The sequence below is a fragment of the Lepidochelys kempii genome, chromosome 1 (genome assembly GCF_965140285.1).
Source record: "Lepidochelys kempii isolate rLepKem1 chromosome 1, rLepKem1.hap1, whole genome shotgun sequence".
NCBI lineage: Eukaryota > Metazoa > Chordata > Testudines > Cheloniidae > Lepidochelys > Lepidochelys kempii.
In genome coordinates this window covers 331,830,629-331,847,004 of record NC_136380.1, presented here as the reverse complement: position 1 = coordinate 331,847,004, position 16,376 = coordinate 331,830,629, and the positions used below count along the sequence as shown (strand labels likewise).

The following is a 16,376-nucleotide window of genomic DNA, read 5'->3' as shown; positions in this document are numbered from 1 at the left end:
AGCTTCTTTCCTGCTGATCCAATCCAATTACACCACTTGCGTTCAGCCACCTGCTTCTCACCTCTACTCTGTCCTTCTTCTCTCCATCACCACCTTTCTGCTTCTACTCTGAATCACTCATCTCCTAAAACAGAATGGCCCTTCACCCATTCTGACAGTCTCCTTTAACCCTTTCACCACCTTTATTCCATTTTGCAAACATAATACATTCTAAATGATAACGAAGTGTGGGGCCCCATTGTTCTAGGCACTGTACACACACAGAATAAGTGGCAGTCCTGCCCCAAAGAGCTTACAACTTAAATAGACAAGACAGAGTAAGGTAAAGGGATGTAACTTGTATGTTCTAACCCTTGCCCACCTCTTCTACGTATCCCCTTATTATTTGCTGCTGTCATTTGGTGTGTTATGTCTTAAAATGCCCTTTGATTCTGCACCTAAGCAGAGACACAGTGAAGTCAGCAGTTTCTCAGCATGCTCAATGTGGTCATGAGGGTTTGACCATGCAGATCTCACAGCAGGAATTAGGACCTTGGACTGAATAATCTGAGGCAAGGATCAAGATGTGATTCTGTTCTGACATAGATAATAATGAACCTGGAGTAATTCCATTCAAGTCCGCAGTGTTGTACCATGGTAAACATGGTGTATGTGAGATCACAAATGGGTTTTAAAGCAGCTACCATGCAGTGTGCATGATATAAATAATTAATAAGGATCTGCAGAATTGGGCCCCTGTTCAGACATTTGTATCTTTTTGTTTGGCTTTCAAATCCACAGCCAGGAAAGCAAGTGTGTTGCATACCTTTCATTTCGCTCAGCGGCCTGACTCATTTCAGTAAATACTCCAACCCCACCTCATAGTTTGGAAAGTAATTTCCATTCCACTGTCTGAGCTTGACACTAACATATGCTATTTATTGCAATACAGTTAAAATAAAACTTTAACCATTTCACTCATTCCAGATGTGTGGAGTTTTAAAATATGGTGTGAAGTTAATGATTAACTGGTAATCATCTCTCTCTCTCTCTCTCTCACACACACACACACACTGAATAAAGCAAGTAAATAAATATAGCATGGTTGTTCATGCTTATATTTGCATTTTGATTTCTGAAGTAAGCCTAGTTCCCCTTGAATAACAAGATTACACCTCCCTGATTAAAGTTCTGTGTTTATATCTCTTCTTATAGTTCATTTGTTGCTTTATGAACCCAAAGTCCTCAAGGGAGTGTCAGAAATCCATGTAATTTTCCTGCGTTCTACATCTGACATTTAGATCTCTATCTGTGCTAACGTTTTTGAAAAAAAGAACACAGGTAGCCACATGGTTCCTTCGTGTCCACACGTGAAAATACTGAGACATTCAAATGATTCCAGCGAAGGCTAACAGCAACTTACATTTGAAAATTGTCCTCAGTTGCCTTTTTCCAAACGTATAATGTGGTAGGCTGGTGTATTGGTGCTCCTGGTTGGTCAATTTTTTTTTGTTTGGTGGGGGTTTTTGTTTGATTAAAATTATCATCATTTTAAAAAAATATTGGCAAAAATCTAGGTGGCATTTCCTGAATTCCCCCTCCCCTGCTGTTTTAGACCAGCATTGCTAAAGTGCTCTCCTGAAGTGTTGTTGTTACAATGCTCCCTTCTGGAATCTGCATTGCATAAATTTGGGCATAGAGCAAATTCACTTGGAAGAATGTCAATCTTAGCTCAGAAGTGTGTGCGTCTGCAGATCAGCCTGATTGTACAAGGTACTCCCAAAAGAGTTCAGGGAAATCTTGCACAGAGCTTGACTACACTATGTGCCAGATCCCCATCTGAGAATCTGATAAGCTTTTATCTTAATATGTGCTTTTAAACGACCTTGGGTAACATTTGCAAAAGTACCTAAGTCCCATTGAAGGGGAGACTTTCGCTGAACAGGATTTAGGCACGTGTATCACTTAGGTGCTTTTGAAAATTTTACCCTGGTCAAAATATTTGGAGTTATCTACACAATCTTTATTTTTAATATTCATAATCATCTAGCGGGGTCTAACCTGGGCTATCATCTGCCCCTCTTATAAGCTCCAGTCTCACCCCATTTTTTTAAGTTTTAAAGAGAATGGCACTCTTACAAGAATCAGATTTTGCACCAATTTTTTCCTCCTAAATCAAATGTTCAGTTTTTCTTCCTTGTCCTCTTCCCCTCGGTATAGCGACCTCTGCTGGGTTTTAATATGTTGTCATCCCTCTCCAGCAAGTGCTGTTCATCTCAGCGGTGAGACCCGGTCCCCTAGCCTTTATACGTCTGGCTCTTGACAGAATTGCATTCTTAACAGGAACATCAAAGCATGTCTTGTGACTCTAACTTGGAGTCCTCTCCTTGGCTTGAAACACTTCGGTGTGCAGGATTTGAACGCTCACAATAACCTTTCTATATAAGGTTGCGGTGCGGAATAAATTCCTTTGAGGCAGGTAGGGTGGAGTTAAAGGATTGTTACGGGAGGAGGAGGAAGTCTGTAGAGGGTCAGAGACAATACAGAACTTGCTTCAGGGTGCAAAGGAGATAGCAATAGGAAACAATAGCCGTCATAAACAGAACAGACATTGTTTTCTAATTCACAGGCTTCTCGGATCACTGGCATGCTGTGGAAACTAAACTTGGCTATTTCTTTGGCATGCGTTTATAAGGAGTGTCCCGGAGAATCAGCCCTGGAATCCTGCAGAGAAAGAAACCTTTTCCTTAAAAGGATTTCATCATTTTCTTCCACTCAAAAGCATTGTGCAGTTTCATGTTTATGACCCAAGTGGGTCCGCCTGCTTTCTAAGTACCGTAGGAAACCCTCTCAACCACCCAGCTCGACACTGACTCTTCTACAGCCTGTGAAGCAAACTGATTCTGTGAGCTGGCATCTTTATGTTGCACAATCCAGGGTGGGATTTCTTCCCCTGACTTCACCTCTCTGTGTTTCTGCTCCTTTCCCTCTTGCTGTCTTTTTCGCTCTCCCTCTGCCTTTTCTTTCTGTGTCTCACTCTCTCTTCCTTATGGGTGTGGCCTCTGCAATATTTATGAGATCTGCCCCTACTTGCTCAGCTAATGATGTATTCCAGCCTTGGGTTCGCTGCCTCTGTAAAGCGCTGGCTGGAGGGCAGTAGGACCAGAGTGAGTGGTGACTGTAATTGGAAACCAAAGCTTTCACCGTCATAGCTCAGCTACTTTCCATTCACTCTTAGGTGCTTAATTAAAGAACGAGGAGAAGAGTTCCCGGTCCTTATAGCAATAAGGATTATTTTACAAAGAAACTGGGAGGACGTTTGCAACCACCAGGAGGAAAAGGTTTTCTACAATGAGCCAGGTTTGGAATGAAAGTGTTCTGGTCAAAGGAGTGGAGTCCATAAACTGATAGAAATTTGATGGCATTGCATTACTGATTCCTTCAGTAGCTAGGTAAGCACGATTGAAAGTTCTCTTTCAGCACTGTCACAGATGTGAAATGGGATTGCTGAATTTTTGCCACAGTTCATGGCAATGATGTTTTTCACAACGGCATAATCCTTATTTTTCTTGCAGTGGATGAGTTGAGGTGCAGAGAGTAATTCTGGAATTCAGCCTTGAGCATATGACACCTGCACGGCGCTTTACAGTGAAGTTATGCAGTACTTTTCTAAAGCAGTGGAGCATTTCTTTAAAAAAACAAAAACACAAAAACAACCAGAAAAAGAACTCCACGTGAATGCAACGTTCCCTCTTCACTTTAACAAGTTTGTTACTCACACTGTGAAAACAGGAACACGCAGTGAGAAATGAAACTAGTTCTTGTGTCTGTGCTAAAGGGGAGCACTTGTAAGGTTTTAGAGCAGTTGCTTGCCGGTAAAGGTCATGTGCTCGGGATACGTTGATTTGACTTACTGTCGTGACTTTCTAGAGATAAATACAGAACTGGGATTTTAGCCCAAACTGGGATTCTGAACTGAAATGAGTTTGTGTTCAATTGCCAAGGGGCCCTAAAATTCCTACAATTCAACATATTTCCATTCTCTAACTCGCATGTCAAAGAAGGCTGTAATAACGAAGCCATGAAATACCTTTATGGCAGCAATATGCCTTTATTATACGGACCTAACAACAGGGCAAGGAGCATGCAGTTTATTGTTTGGATCTTATATTGCCTGTCACGTTTGTGTAACAGTGGAAATTTGCAATTCAAGCAGTGAAGTATAGCAGTATTTCACTCATAAAACTGATGCAATTAGATTTGGCTAGGAAGGTGGAAGGAGAAGGGAAAGAGTGGTGAAGGATTTTTATTTTTGACAGTTTCTCCCAATATGATTTAGCAGAACAGAAATAACCCTTTAGTTTCCTCCCTTTTCCTTCCCATCTGTATTTCAAAGAAGGCATCATACTACTACTGTAGAATACTAATCCCATTGCATCTGTTAAAATCACGTTTGGTATGATTGGCCATTTGTTTTGGCCCGACAAAGCAATCTTATCAGGGTTAATGGCATTTCTGTGATTGAAGAAGGTTAAGCAGAAGGCTATCCCATGGGCTAGTGGCAGGGTATCGAATTTAAAACCCACAAAGCAGTGTTAATACTAGAATTGGTGCAGCTTGTTTTAAAATTATTTTTGGCAAAGGCTATACAAGTATAATTGTATTAGTTAACGAACCCTTAAAAATTAACTGGGTCTGTTCCAAAATACGTTGTTTCCTTTTGTACTTCAGATCTGTATTTGGGAAATTGCCCGCATTAATGGTTTTGTCAGTTAGCAGAGAAACACCACAATACCTGATCTTGATGCATTAGTCAGCTCCAGATCAGCTGCAAGGGATCTGACTGTTGCAGAAACTCTCTCTCTCTCTCTCTGCTTTCCCCAGCCCCCAAGTTTAGTATGAAATTCTGGGGCAGATTGTAGCTCTTTTTAAAAAGATTTACAGTAAGTGAATAATGGATGACTGAGGCATGGTAATGAGACATTGAGCCTTTCAACTCTGAGTCAACTGTGTGAATCCAATCCAAATTGGGACTGATCTGAAAGCTGTCATTATCTGACAGCTGTTTACTGCCCTATATGAAACTAGTTGGAAGTTAGAGCCAGTTCTTTTAGGACAGATGTTAGTCTCACCAGAGAGGGCAAGGACTGAATGGACACAGATACAGAACTACTGTCTTCACCCTTAGAGGTGATCCTGCTGGAGTATATTTAAGGGGCAGTGTGGAGTAGTTTGCATTAGCATAGTCCAGGTAATATCAATTCTCAGGATAAACAAAAACTTTCAGTTTCTAATGTTCTTACTCTGTGGTAATTCTTCGACACTAAGGGCCACATCCTGCAAGATGCTGAGTGCCCTTGCCTCCCATTGAATCAGTGTAACCTCTTTATGATAGCACCCTCAGAAAGCACTGAATAGCATGCAAAAGAGGGATTGTTCTTATTAAAAAGATAGCCAGAAGTTGGTATATTAAAAATGCGGTTAGAAATCAGTATATATGGAGTCTATTCAGAGAATAAACTTGGGAGCTAATTCTCCACTCCATTGCACCAGTTTTATGCTGGTGTAAATCCATTGATATCAAAGGAGGTACACTGATGTAAAATGGGTGTAATTGAATCAAGGGGGAATCAGAGCCTAATTGTGTGTGACCATAGAAACCTCTCTTAATCTCTCTGAAGCCTCCATTTCTGTGTCTGTAAAATGGGGCTAGTTATACTTGCCTGTTTCTCAGGCTGTATTCATTAGGCTTTGGAAAGTGGTTTGAGATACATGAATGGGAGCTGTTGTACAAGTGCTAAGTCTTAGTGGGAGGTTTTGTTTTATGGGCTCCCATTGGCTCCACTAGACTTTGGATCAGGCCCTATATGAGCCACTTTGGAATTAGAAAAGCAGCACGTTTGTAGTATTCTTCCTTGAAAAGCTACTCAGAAAGGTGAGTTCTATCAGATATGCAAATACACCTACCAGGGTTATGTGAAGGGAGTGAAGCAATGGATTGAACAGAGTATTTATATATCATATAGTATGAAGTATTCCTATTATAAAACACAAATCTGGGACTAAACTCCCTGATGGGATTATCCTAAGCAACAGTTGACAAATGTTAGGTGTAAAGAGTGAGGGTGAAATCCTGGCTCTATTGAAGTCAATGGTAGTTTTGCCATTGACTTAATGAGACCGGTATTTCACTTTGTCTTTTTTGTTGTTTCTTATATACTAGAAAATACACTATGTAAAAAAAATAAAACAAGCAGACCTGAAGTTTAAAAACTGTATTGATTAAACATGATGTACAGTAAGGAGAGAGGTCTAAATATATCAACCAGCTTTTATTCATGAAACATTATCCCCTGTCCTTGCTTTGCTCTGCCTTGACATTTAGCATAATTATTTTTCCAGCAATTGGAATTGTCCTTATTGAAATAAACTGGGTCTAATCCTGCAGTCTTTACTCACCTAAAACTTTATATCTATTCGTCCTAAGTAAAATGCTTACAATTATTTTAGTGCCAACACAGAACATATCCAGACAAAACATTTCAGATTTGAAAAGAAAAAGCAGAAGTGTCATATATTATAGCTTCAATCTGGCAAAGTTCTCTGACACCTACTGTTCTGTACTGTTGATTTTGGTCCACACAATTTATATAATGTAAAATTAGTAATGGGCTCTTTTTTCTCCTTTTAGGTTTTATTTCTTGGATATTAAGTTGCACATCTGAAGATATGGCATTTCTAGCAGTCCACGTGTTGATTGGGATGTTTATTTACTCTAGCACTGTAAAAGGATCCTCACAGCCTCAGGCCAGGGTGTTCTTAACATTCAATGGTAAGAAAGCAGATAAACATTCCTAAGCAAATGTTATTGTAGAACATTTTCTTCTTTCCATTCAATCCAATAACTGAGTAATAAATAAGGATGATGGCTTCTAAATGCGTGTCCACATAATTGTTGTTTTTTTAATTATTTGTATACTGTAGTGCCTAAGAGCCCAATGCTGAGGTTAACTATTACATAGAGTTTAGCAGTAATTACAGGCACAAATAAATGGGGTTTATTTTATTTTTTCTTTTCTTTTTAAAGGTGTAATTATGGCTTAGGCAGACTTAACGCATGTATTCCTTTCCTTAATTTTTTTGTATTTTTAAAGGTAATTATTACAGTGCATATTGCGATGTATAAAGTGCATGGCCAACAATTGCAAAAGAGATCAGTGATTCTGGTTGCCTCCATATTTTGGTGCCCATCTAGAAACACCTTTAAAGAGACTAGATTTTCTGAAAAGGGTGAGGACTCACCGTCTGAAAATCAGACCTTTTTAAGGGATCTTAATTTGAGCATAAAAAAATCACCTGTCATTTTGTACACTATTGGTTTTGTGTGTACTGTATATACACTAAATAGTGGGTATGCATATGAATTTTAAATTCACATGGGGTCAAATTACTGATGCCCATATTTTGTAAACAGGCTATAAAAATGCTTGTTTTCAAAATGCATGCACAGTTCACTTCTAAAACTTCCTTCCTTTAAAATGCTGAGTGGTACTTTGTCATAATAGGGATGTAAAAGTTTTAAAACTCTGCATTTAATTGCAAAACCGGACCTCCTTGCATGCTGGCTGTTAGCATTTATGGTGGTGATTCCATGTGTTATTGTAGTAATTTTTTCCCCTCTGTGTATTTGTATGAGAATTTCCTAGAGGTTTTGACAAATGCTGTGCTTAAATGAAAAGAATCAAATGCTGCAAAATATGCTTTGAATTGATGTTTTCTGCATATGCTGTTTCCAGGGCTGGAATGGAAATTTGTGAGATTACACATTTCATGAAATTTAGAAGGAATTCAATCCTCAGGCCACGCCATTTTGCCAGACTTATCTGTCAGCCCATGCTGCTTCGGTTCCAAACCACTTGCAAGTGTGACTAAGTCATCTAGCCCATAGTAAAGAAATATAAGAAGAATAAGTGGGAAAGGCCACTCAGCCAGTCAGAAGCTATTTGCGTTTTTATGACTGACCCCATTTATTCTATTATTTCTTCTATCACCCAAATGTCTGGAAAGCTGTTGCACTTGCTTTATTATTCTTTGTCTGAAACTGTGAGCCCAGTCACCTCTGAAGATATGTGCCCTATGGGCCTATCAATTCAATTAAATTAATATTAGTAACTATTTGGCACTTAATATTCAGATCCCTCACCCTTATACAGATGCTAACCTTTGGCCTATCTTTGAATCACATGGAGCAGCTCCTGCCTGCACTAGGGCAGTTTTGCACTGGTCTCCTGGTGCACAGCTGCCCTGAAGCTGGCAGGTCTTGACACTTGAAAATTTTCACCCCATGCAGGGAAAACCTTGGGTAGCATAGAGTCACCTTAATGATTCCTACACCGCTCTACTACCAGGACTTTGGTGTAGTGGGTATGGCATGGAGAAAATGGGTGTGACCAGGGTGTCTTTAGTATAAGTTAAAGCAGCCAAGATGGTTGTAAGTTGCTCCCTGGGATCAACCTGGTGACCTCAATGCCAGTTAATGGGCTGCATAGTGACTGTAAGCCTCTCCTCACTTCTAGGCAATGATAAATGCACAAGGGACAGATCAAAGGATCTGTTTTCTTTGTTTTTATATTTCCCTTCTTTCTTTCACGGGAGGTGGGGAAGTAGGTCTATCATGATTCTCCACCGCACTCTCTATTTTTTCCACTGGCCCAAATATTCCACATGTTGGTAACCCTATTTCTGGTGGCAGAATTCCCCCCAAACTGGTAATATCCAGAGAAACACATGGTAAATGTTAAGTATAACAAATGTCTTTTCCATCTCTAATAGCCCTAATTCCATCCTGGGAAAACAGAGTGTAGAGGTAAATTCTACGCTTAATAGGTCATTTCCACTTCTAATTTCCATGATTCTGAGATTTTAGGGTAGCAGCTCCAGCATATCAGGGAAGGTATTATTGGAAAGAAGCCCACCCAAAGAGGAATGATTGCAAAGTATTGTACATTGTACAGTAATAGGTGCTGAACATGATGGGCCAGATCCCCTGTGAGTGTAAATTGGCACTGGCGTTAAGGTAACTATTTTGGTGCTGAGACGCAGTGGCCACCTGGAAGACCAAAGGATGTTTAAGCTTTGAGTCAGTATTCCTCACTACTGAGTCTAACCTTCCAGGATGTCAAAATTTAGCAAACTCTGACCCCAGGCTCAGCCTGGACAGAGGCAAAGTCTGCTATGAGTGTGTGGTGCTGCTCTAGCCAGAGCTGGTACAGGCTTATACAAACCAAACCACACTATTTTTCACATTAAATAGCACAGAAAATAGCCTAGCTGTCCCTAATTTGAGAAAATCTGAATAGGGTGTCTTAGTTTGAACAAAAAGAAAAGGAGTACTTGTGGCACCTTAGAGACTAACAAATTTATTTGAGCATAAGCTTTCGTGAGCTACAGCCCACTTCATTGGATGCATGCAGTGGAAAATACAGTGGGGAGATTTATATACACAGAAAACATGAAACAATGGGTGTAACCATACACACTGTAACGAGAGTGATCAGGTAAGGTGAGCTATTACCAGCAGGAGAGCGGGGGCGAAGAGGGGAACCTTTTGTAGTGATTATCAAGGTGGGCCATTTCCAGCAGTTGACAAGAATGTCTGAGGAAGTGTGTGTGTATGTGTGTGTGTGTGGGGGGGAACACATGGGGAAATAGTTTTACTTTGTGTAATGACCCATCCACTCCCAGTCTTTATTCAAGCCTAAATTAATTGTATCCAGTTTGCAAATTAATTCCAGTTCAGCAGTCTCTCATTGGAGTCTGTTTTTGAAGTTTTTTTTAAAAGAATTGCCACTTTTAGGTCTGTAATGGAGTGATCAAAGAGATTGAAGTGTTCTCCAACTGGTTTTTGAATGTTATAATTCTTGACATCTGATTTGTGTCCATTTATTCTTTTACATAGCGACTGTCCAGTTTGGCCAATGTACATGGCAGAGGGGTATTGCTGGCACATGATGGCATATATCACATTGGTAGATGTGCAGGTGAACGAGCCTCTGATAGTGTGGCTGATGTGATTAGGCCCTATGATGATGTCCCCTGAATAGATATGTGGACACAGTTGGCAACGGGCTTTGTTGCAAGGATAAGTTCCTGGGTTAGTGGTTCTGTTGTGTGGTGTGTGGTTGCTGGTGAGTATTTGCTTCAGGTTGGGGGGCTGTCTGTAAGCAAGGACTGGCCTGTCTCCCAAGATCTGTGAGAGTGATGGGTCGTCCTTCAGGATAGGTTGTAGATCCTTGATGATGCGTTGGAGAGATTTTAGCAGGGGTCTGAAGGTGATGGCTAGTGGCGTTCTGTTATTTTCTTTGATGGGCCGGTCCTGTAGTAGATAACTTCTGGGTACTCTTCTGGCTCTGTCAATCTGTTTCTTCACTTCAGCAGATAGGTGTTGTAGTTGTAGGAATGCTTGATAGAGATCTTGTAGGTGTTTGTCTCTGTCCTAGGGGTTAGAGCAAATGAGGTTGTATCGTAGAGCTTGGCTGTAGACAATGGATCGTGTGGTGTGCTCTGGATGAAAGCCGGAGGCATGTAGGTAGGCATAGCGGTCAGTAGGTTTCCGGTATAGGGTGGTGTTTATGTGACCATCGCTTATTAGCACCGTAGTGTCCAGGAAGTGGATCTCTTGTGTGGACTGGTCCAGGCTGAGGTTGATGGTGGGATGAAAATCGTTGAAATCATGGTGGAATTCCTCAAGGGCTTCTTTTCCATGGATTCAGATGATGAAGATGTCATCAATGTAGCGCAAGTAGAGTAGGGGCATTAGGGGATGAGAGCTGAGGAAGCGTTGTTCTAAGTCAGCCATAAAATTGTTGGCATACTGTGGGGCTATGCAGGTATCCATAGCAGTGCCGCTGATTTGAAGGTATACATCGTCCCCAAATGTGAAATAGTTATGGCTGAGGACAAAATCACAAAGTTCAGCCACCAGGTTTGCCGTGACATTATCGGGGTACTGTTCCTGATGGCTTGTAGTCCATCTTTGTGTGGAATGTTGGTGTAGAGGGCTTCTACATCCATGGTGGCTAGGATGGTGTTTTCAGGAAGATCACAGATGGATTGTAGTTTCCTCAGGAAGTCAGTGGTGTCTCGAAGATAGCTAGGAGTGCTGGTAGCGTAGGGCTTGAGGAGGGAGTCTAAATTGCCAGACAGTCCTGCTGTCAGGGTGCCAATGCCTGAGATGATGGGCGTCCAGGATTTCCAGGTTTATGGATCTTGGGTAGCAGATAGAATACCCCAAGTCGGGATTCCAGGGGTGTGTCTGTGCGGATTTGTTCTTGTGCTTTTTCAGGGAGTTTCTTGAGCAAATGGTGTAGTTTCTTTTGGTAACCCTCAGTGGGATCAGAGGATAATGGCTTGTAGAAAGTGGTGTTGGAGAGCTGCCTAGCAGCCTCTTGTTCATATTCCGACCTATTCATGATGACGACAGCACCTCCTTTGTCAGCCTTTTTGATTATGATGTCAGAGTTGTTTCTGAGGCTGTGGATGGCATTGTGTTCTGCACGGCTGAGGTTATGGGGCAAGTGATGCTGCTTTTCCACTATTTCAGCCCATGCACGTTGGCGGAAGCACTCTATGTAGAAGTCCAGTCTGTTGTTTCAACCTTCAGGAGGAGTCCATCCAGAATCCTTCTTTTTGTAGTCTTGGTAGGAAAGTCTCTGTGGGTTAGTATGTTGTTCAGAGGTGTGTTGGAAATATTCCTTGAGTTGGAGACATCGAAAATAGGATTCTAGGTCACCACAGAACTGTATCATGTTCGTGGGAGTGGATGGGCAGAAGGAGAGGCCCCGAGATAGGAGAGATTCTTCTGCTGGGCTAAGAGTATAGTTGGATAGATTAACAATATTGCTGGGTTTTGAACAGGAGCTTCCACTTTTTACAGATCTCAACTGGATGACCTAGCAAGCACAGGAAGAATGGTCCTGCAGTTTGGGTGTTAGCTTGAGACTCAGCAGAGCTGAGTTCCATTCCCTGGTTTGCTACAGTTGTCCTGTATGACCTGGAGGAAATCACTTAGTCTCTCTGTGCCTCAGCTGCCCATCTGCAAAGGGGGGGGGGGTACTTCTGCCCATCTGCAAAGGGGGGGATAGTACTTCTACTAATAGTACCTCAGGGGTGCTGTGAGGATAGGGTGACCAGATGTCCTGATTTTATAGGGACAGTTCCGATTTTGGGGTCTTTTTCTTATATCGTCTCCTATTACCCCACTCCCCCGTCCCAATTTTTCACACTTGCTGTCTGGTCAGCCTCTGTGAAGATAAATACATTAAAAGATTGTGAAGTACTCAGATGCTATGGTAACAACCCTCTTTTGGCCAGCACTGCCTACTTTTGGTATTGCCCCTCCCTTCCATAAGTGGAGTTAGATCTGTTTTATTCCACCGCAACCTATTCTTTTGGTGAAGTGCCCATCCACAAGGGGTTCTGCCACAATTCAGGCCCTGGTGAATTTAACACAATTTTTGTAGAATAATGAATATTGCAATATCTTTGCTTTGAGCCAGATTCTACTACTCTTATATAAATAGCCCTTTACCCCAGATTGCTATTTAGTGTGAAAAACAGTGACAGTCTCTATCCCTCAGAGAAGAGAAGTAGTAGTCATGGGAGCTCCCAAGCCTCACAAGGCTGTGTTGTGACTGTGTTTAAATGGACTGATCTAATAATTTCCTCTCAGTGCCTCAGCTATTAGCCATATTCATGGATTTCCTCTGAATCTGCTCTGAATTTTGCACATCAAAATGTCAAGCCTAGAACAATTTTCTTTTGTTTTTCAATAGAGTATATGTTTTGAATTCCTTGCTTTTTAACAACTCTTTATGAGTCTCTGAAGTAAACAATTATATAAAAAAATTATACATATATATGTAATATATTCAGCATCATCTGAAGCACTGAGTGGTAAGCTCTCCTTGTAAAATGAAAACAGTAAGTTTATTTTTTATTAAGTTTGCTTTCCAGATGGTCAGAAGAGCTTTGGGATGTGAAAAGGGATTTCTTAGCTTGCTGTGTTTGACAGGAAAATTGCCCCATCTACAGTACAATGGGACCACTATTGTGCACTATTCTGACAGAAAAAGGTGAAATGTGATGCTGTTTACTCTTCAAATGTGACAATGCTGCCTTTCAGCTTTAGTGTACTTCCAAGTCCATCCTCTTTAATAATAATCTCTTGACCAGAAGATACTGCATGTAAAAATTGTTGATTTTTGGTAGAATGATTTTCACTTTAAAAAAAATGCATATTATGAAAATTTAACTATTTTTATCAGCCCTTGTGGTTTAAACATAATGAAATTAGGCAACAATGACCAGTCAAGTCATTCCTCTTAACTCAGAATGTCTGTGCGAGATTGTTCATGTTTTGGATTGGATTCATGTCTCGCTATTATAATAGCAGTACATACAGGAATAAGACGGAAAAGGGCGGGGGGGAGAGAATGCAATCAGGAGGAAAAAAAGACTGATGCATTTTAAAGCTGACCTGATCTTCTAGGAACAAGTCCCTTTATGTTCACATAACAGCATTTGACATAGGGGAATCCAGTCAGCAACTTGACCCATTCCGTTTTTCCATCTGGAAAGATAGAGATCTGAAATGACTGAATCATTAGTTGCTTTCATTCCTTGTCATGCTTTGCATCAAGAAGGAAATGTAATTAAAAGTAAGCCACTTTAATATCTTGAGGGTCTGATGAGTTTTGCAATTAATTTCAATGGGAGCAGGATTACACCCTTAATTTCTATTTTTGAAATCAGGAATATGTTCCCCTTTCTATTTAAAATAGAGTTTGTGACTCATTTGCTATTGTTAAATGTTTATTTGACGTTTGTGTGGAATTTACCATTGTATGTGCCTTACATGCCTTAAAAATTCCAATGTCCTGCATACATTATGCCTGATTTTCTATTGCCTTTTATGTTGTACCCTCATTTAAATCTGTGCAAAGTGAAGTCACCTTAGAATCGAACCATTCACTTTGCATGGGTATAAGTGACTAGACAAGGCATAAATCCATGGAGAATCAGGCTCAGGAATCCACTAATCTGGAGTGGCAGTTTTATCATCCCCTCATTGTCCTGTTAGCTGTAGTGGCCAGATCCTCTGCTTCATTGCTTTTGCACTCAGCAGAGCTGAGAAGAGAAAGGGGGAGGAGGGAAGGAAGGTAGCTTTAAGATCCTCTAATTCTGGAGTTGTGAGGGTGTGTGTGTGGGGTGGGGGAGGGAAAAGCCACCCCAGGATATATTAGAGCATTCTAAATCTATACAATTTAGCAGAAGACGAATACTATCTATAATTACCTCATGGACTACTGAGACCAATCCCAGCTGTTTCTGATTCCACCAATGTATACTCTTGTGCACACACATTCCTCAGTGCTACTACAGAGGTAAGAAAATGAGGTTTTGGGGCTCAATCCTACACTCCTCCCATGGACAAAGCTCTTCTTGAAGCCAGGGGAGTCTTGTCCAAGTAAGAGATGCAGGATCAGGCCCCAGGGTAGCACAAAGTTTGCTTTGGTTTCAATTTACATATAGCTACAATTCAAGTATGGAGTTTCATGTGCTCCCAAACCATAAGTGCTGCATTGTTCTGAAGCAGTGCAATGCTGCTCCAGATAGTTTTTGAGCCTTAGACCTTTTAAGCAAACCTGTTTTGACTTTTGAATTCATAGTGGAATGCCCAGACCAGGTGAGTTTCACAGGTTTCAGGCTTTGCTGTGCGCATTTCACACAGCCATGTCCATAACACCAGAGTCAAACAGAAGTTTCCCGTGTAGATCCCCCACTGCCTTCACTGGAAATGCCACATAAGTAATGGAACAGGGTCTAAGTTTGTTCAAGTTTAGAGACAGCTGTGTCTCTCCACAAGGCTTAAAACTTACTAGAACAAGTAAACAACTTTAGCTAACTTAATTAATAGTAATTAGAAAGCATAAAATGTCACTAGAGCAGCAGCAGCACTTTTTCAACTGTCAATGTGTTTTAAAAGATTTAATGTAACCCCTGTGGTTGCCCTCCAGGAGAAACAAAGAAACCGAGAACCACTTTCTTCTAGCTTTTGAGCAACAGCAATATAGCTTGTTTTCAAACAATCCCTCATTGTAATGCTAATGTTAACCACACTTAATAAAAAGTTAATTTATTATTTGGGCTACTTTGTGGTGTTGACAGTCCAAGTAGTCAATAGTTTTGTGGTCAAATAGTTGAGGGGCTCTTTGGTGTTGTTCATGTAATGAAAGCTACTTCCAAATGGAAGCGACCGTTGTAGGGTAAAAGACTACTTATAAAACCCCAAAAGGCCTATCAATCTGAGATTTTATTTCTGTTTTGAATGCAGAACTCATCAAGCTTCTCTCAGCTGTTATCATAGCATCATTGTATTCTGGGAATCCTCGGCTACATTTTTTAAAGTAACTAGTAGTTTTCTGTTCCCAACTTTAGGGATCTTCTTAAGGGTATGTGTCTAAACTACACACTAAGCTCGGGTGCTGACTCAGGTTTGAGCCCAAGCCCCATTTCCATCCACACACAAATCAGTATGACTTGGGTCAGCAAGCACTCAGGACGCAGATCCCAGGATCCAGCTGTGGGCATGAATCCAAGCCCATGTCCTGCTGTGACTCAGGTCCAAACCCTATCATGCTGCAGTATATCGGATGCAGGTCAAGCCACAGTCTTGAGTCAGAAGGTTGGTGTAGTACAGTATGGATGCATCTGCACAGCTGTAAAACCCGGGTCCAGCAACTATAAACCCAGGTTCACAGTGGTATGTGACACTCAAGCAAAACCTTGGAAACACTAAGTTGACAAGCCCAGGTCACGCAGACTTGAGGTTGGTAGATGTACCCAGAGTGGCCTAATTTTTAGAAAGTGCTGTACACCCACCCTCTGAAAATCAGGCCCCTTTATCTCAAACTGAACACCTAAAATCACAAGTCACTTCTGAAAATTTGGGACCACAGACTATAAAGCTCAACATTACACTTCATTTTTTAAAATAGAGAAGTAGGTACCCTTGTCTCTGATGGAAGTGACAGCCAAATAGTCTGATTGTATTAAAATCCATACATCTAAATTACAAAGACAAAGTTGTGTTTGTTTTTTTTAAATTGTATTAGCCATTCAGAAGCAAGCAGCCCACCTCTGTGTGTAAAAAATGTTTATTTTTAAGTGGGTTCATTTAGCTTGCTGTTTTGTTAAAACTGTGCTGTGCCAATGTGGATATAATGGAGGTAATGTTACATCTGCATAATTAACTGAAATATTTAAACTGGGCACATATGGATTTTTTTTTAAAATCCTCCTATAAGAAGCATTAAAGGAAGTGCTGGGTCATGGGA

At 40.8% G+C, this 16,376-nt stretch overlaps 1 protein-coding gene across 2 annotated transcripts in view; it reads left to right on the top strand.

Moving 5' to 3' along the window:
- Nucleotides 1-2,464: 2,464 nt before the first annotated feature.
- Nucleotides 2,465-16,376, top strand: part of SEMA3C (semaphorin 3C) — a 162,342-nt gene continuing 148,430 nt past the window's right edge. The window contains exons 1-2 of one of the 2 annotated variants that reach the window (XM_078851163.1): nt 2,465-3,431; nt 6,671-6,811. In XM_078851163.1, the coding sequence (XP_078707289.1) occupies nt 6,709-6,811 (103 nt within the window). In that variant the 5' untranslated portion in view covers nt 2,465-3,431; nt 6,671-6,708. The remainder of the gene's footprint in view (nt 3,432-6,670; nt 6,812-16,376) is intronic. The other variant, XM_073328628.2, reaches the window with a different exon arrangement.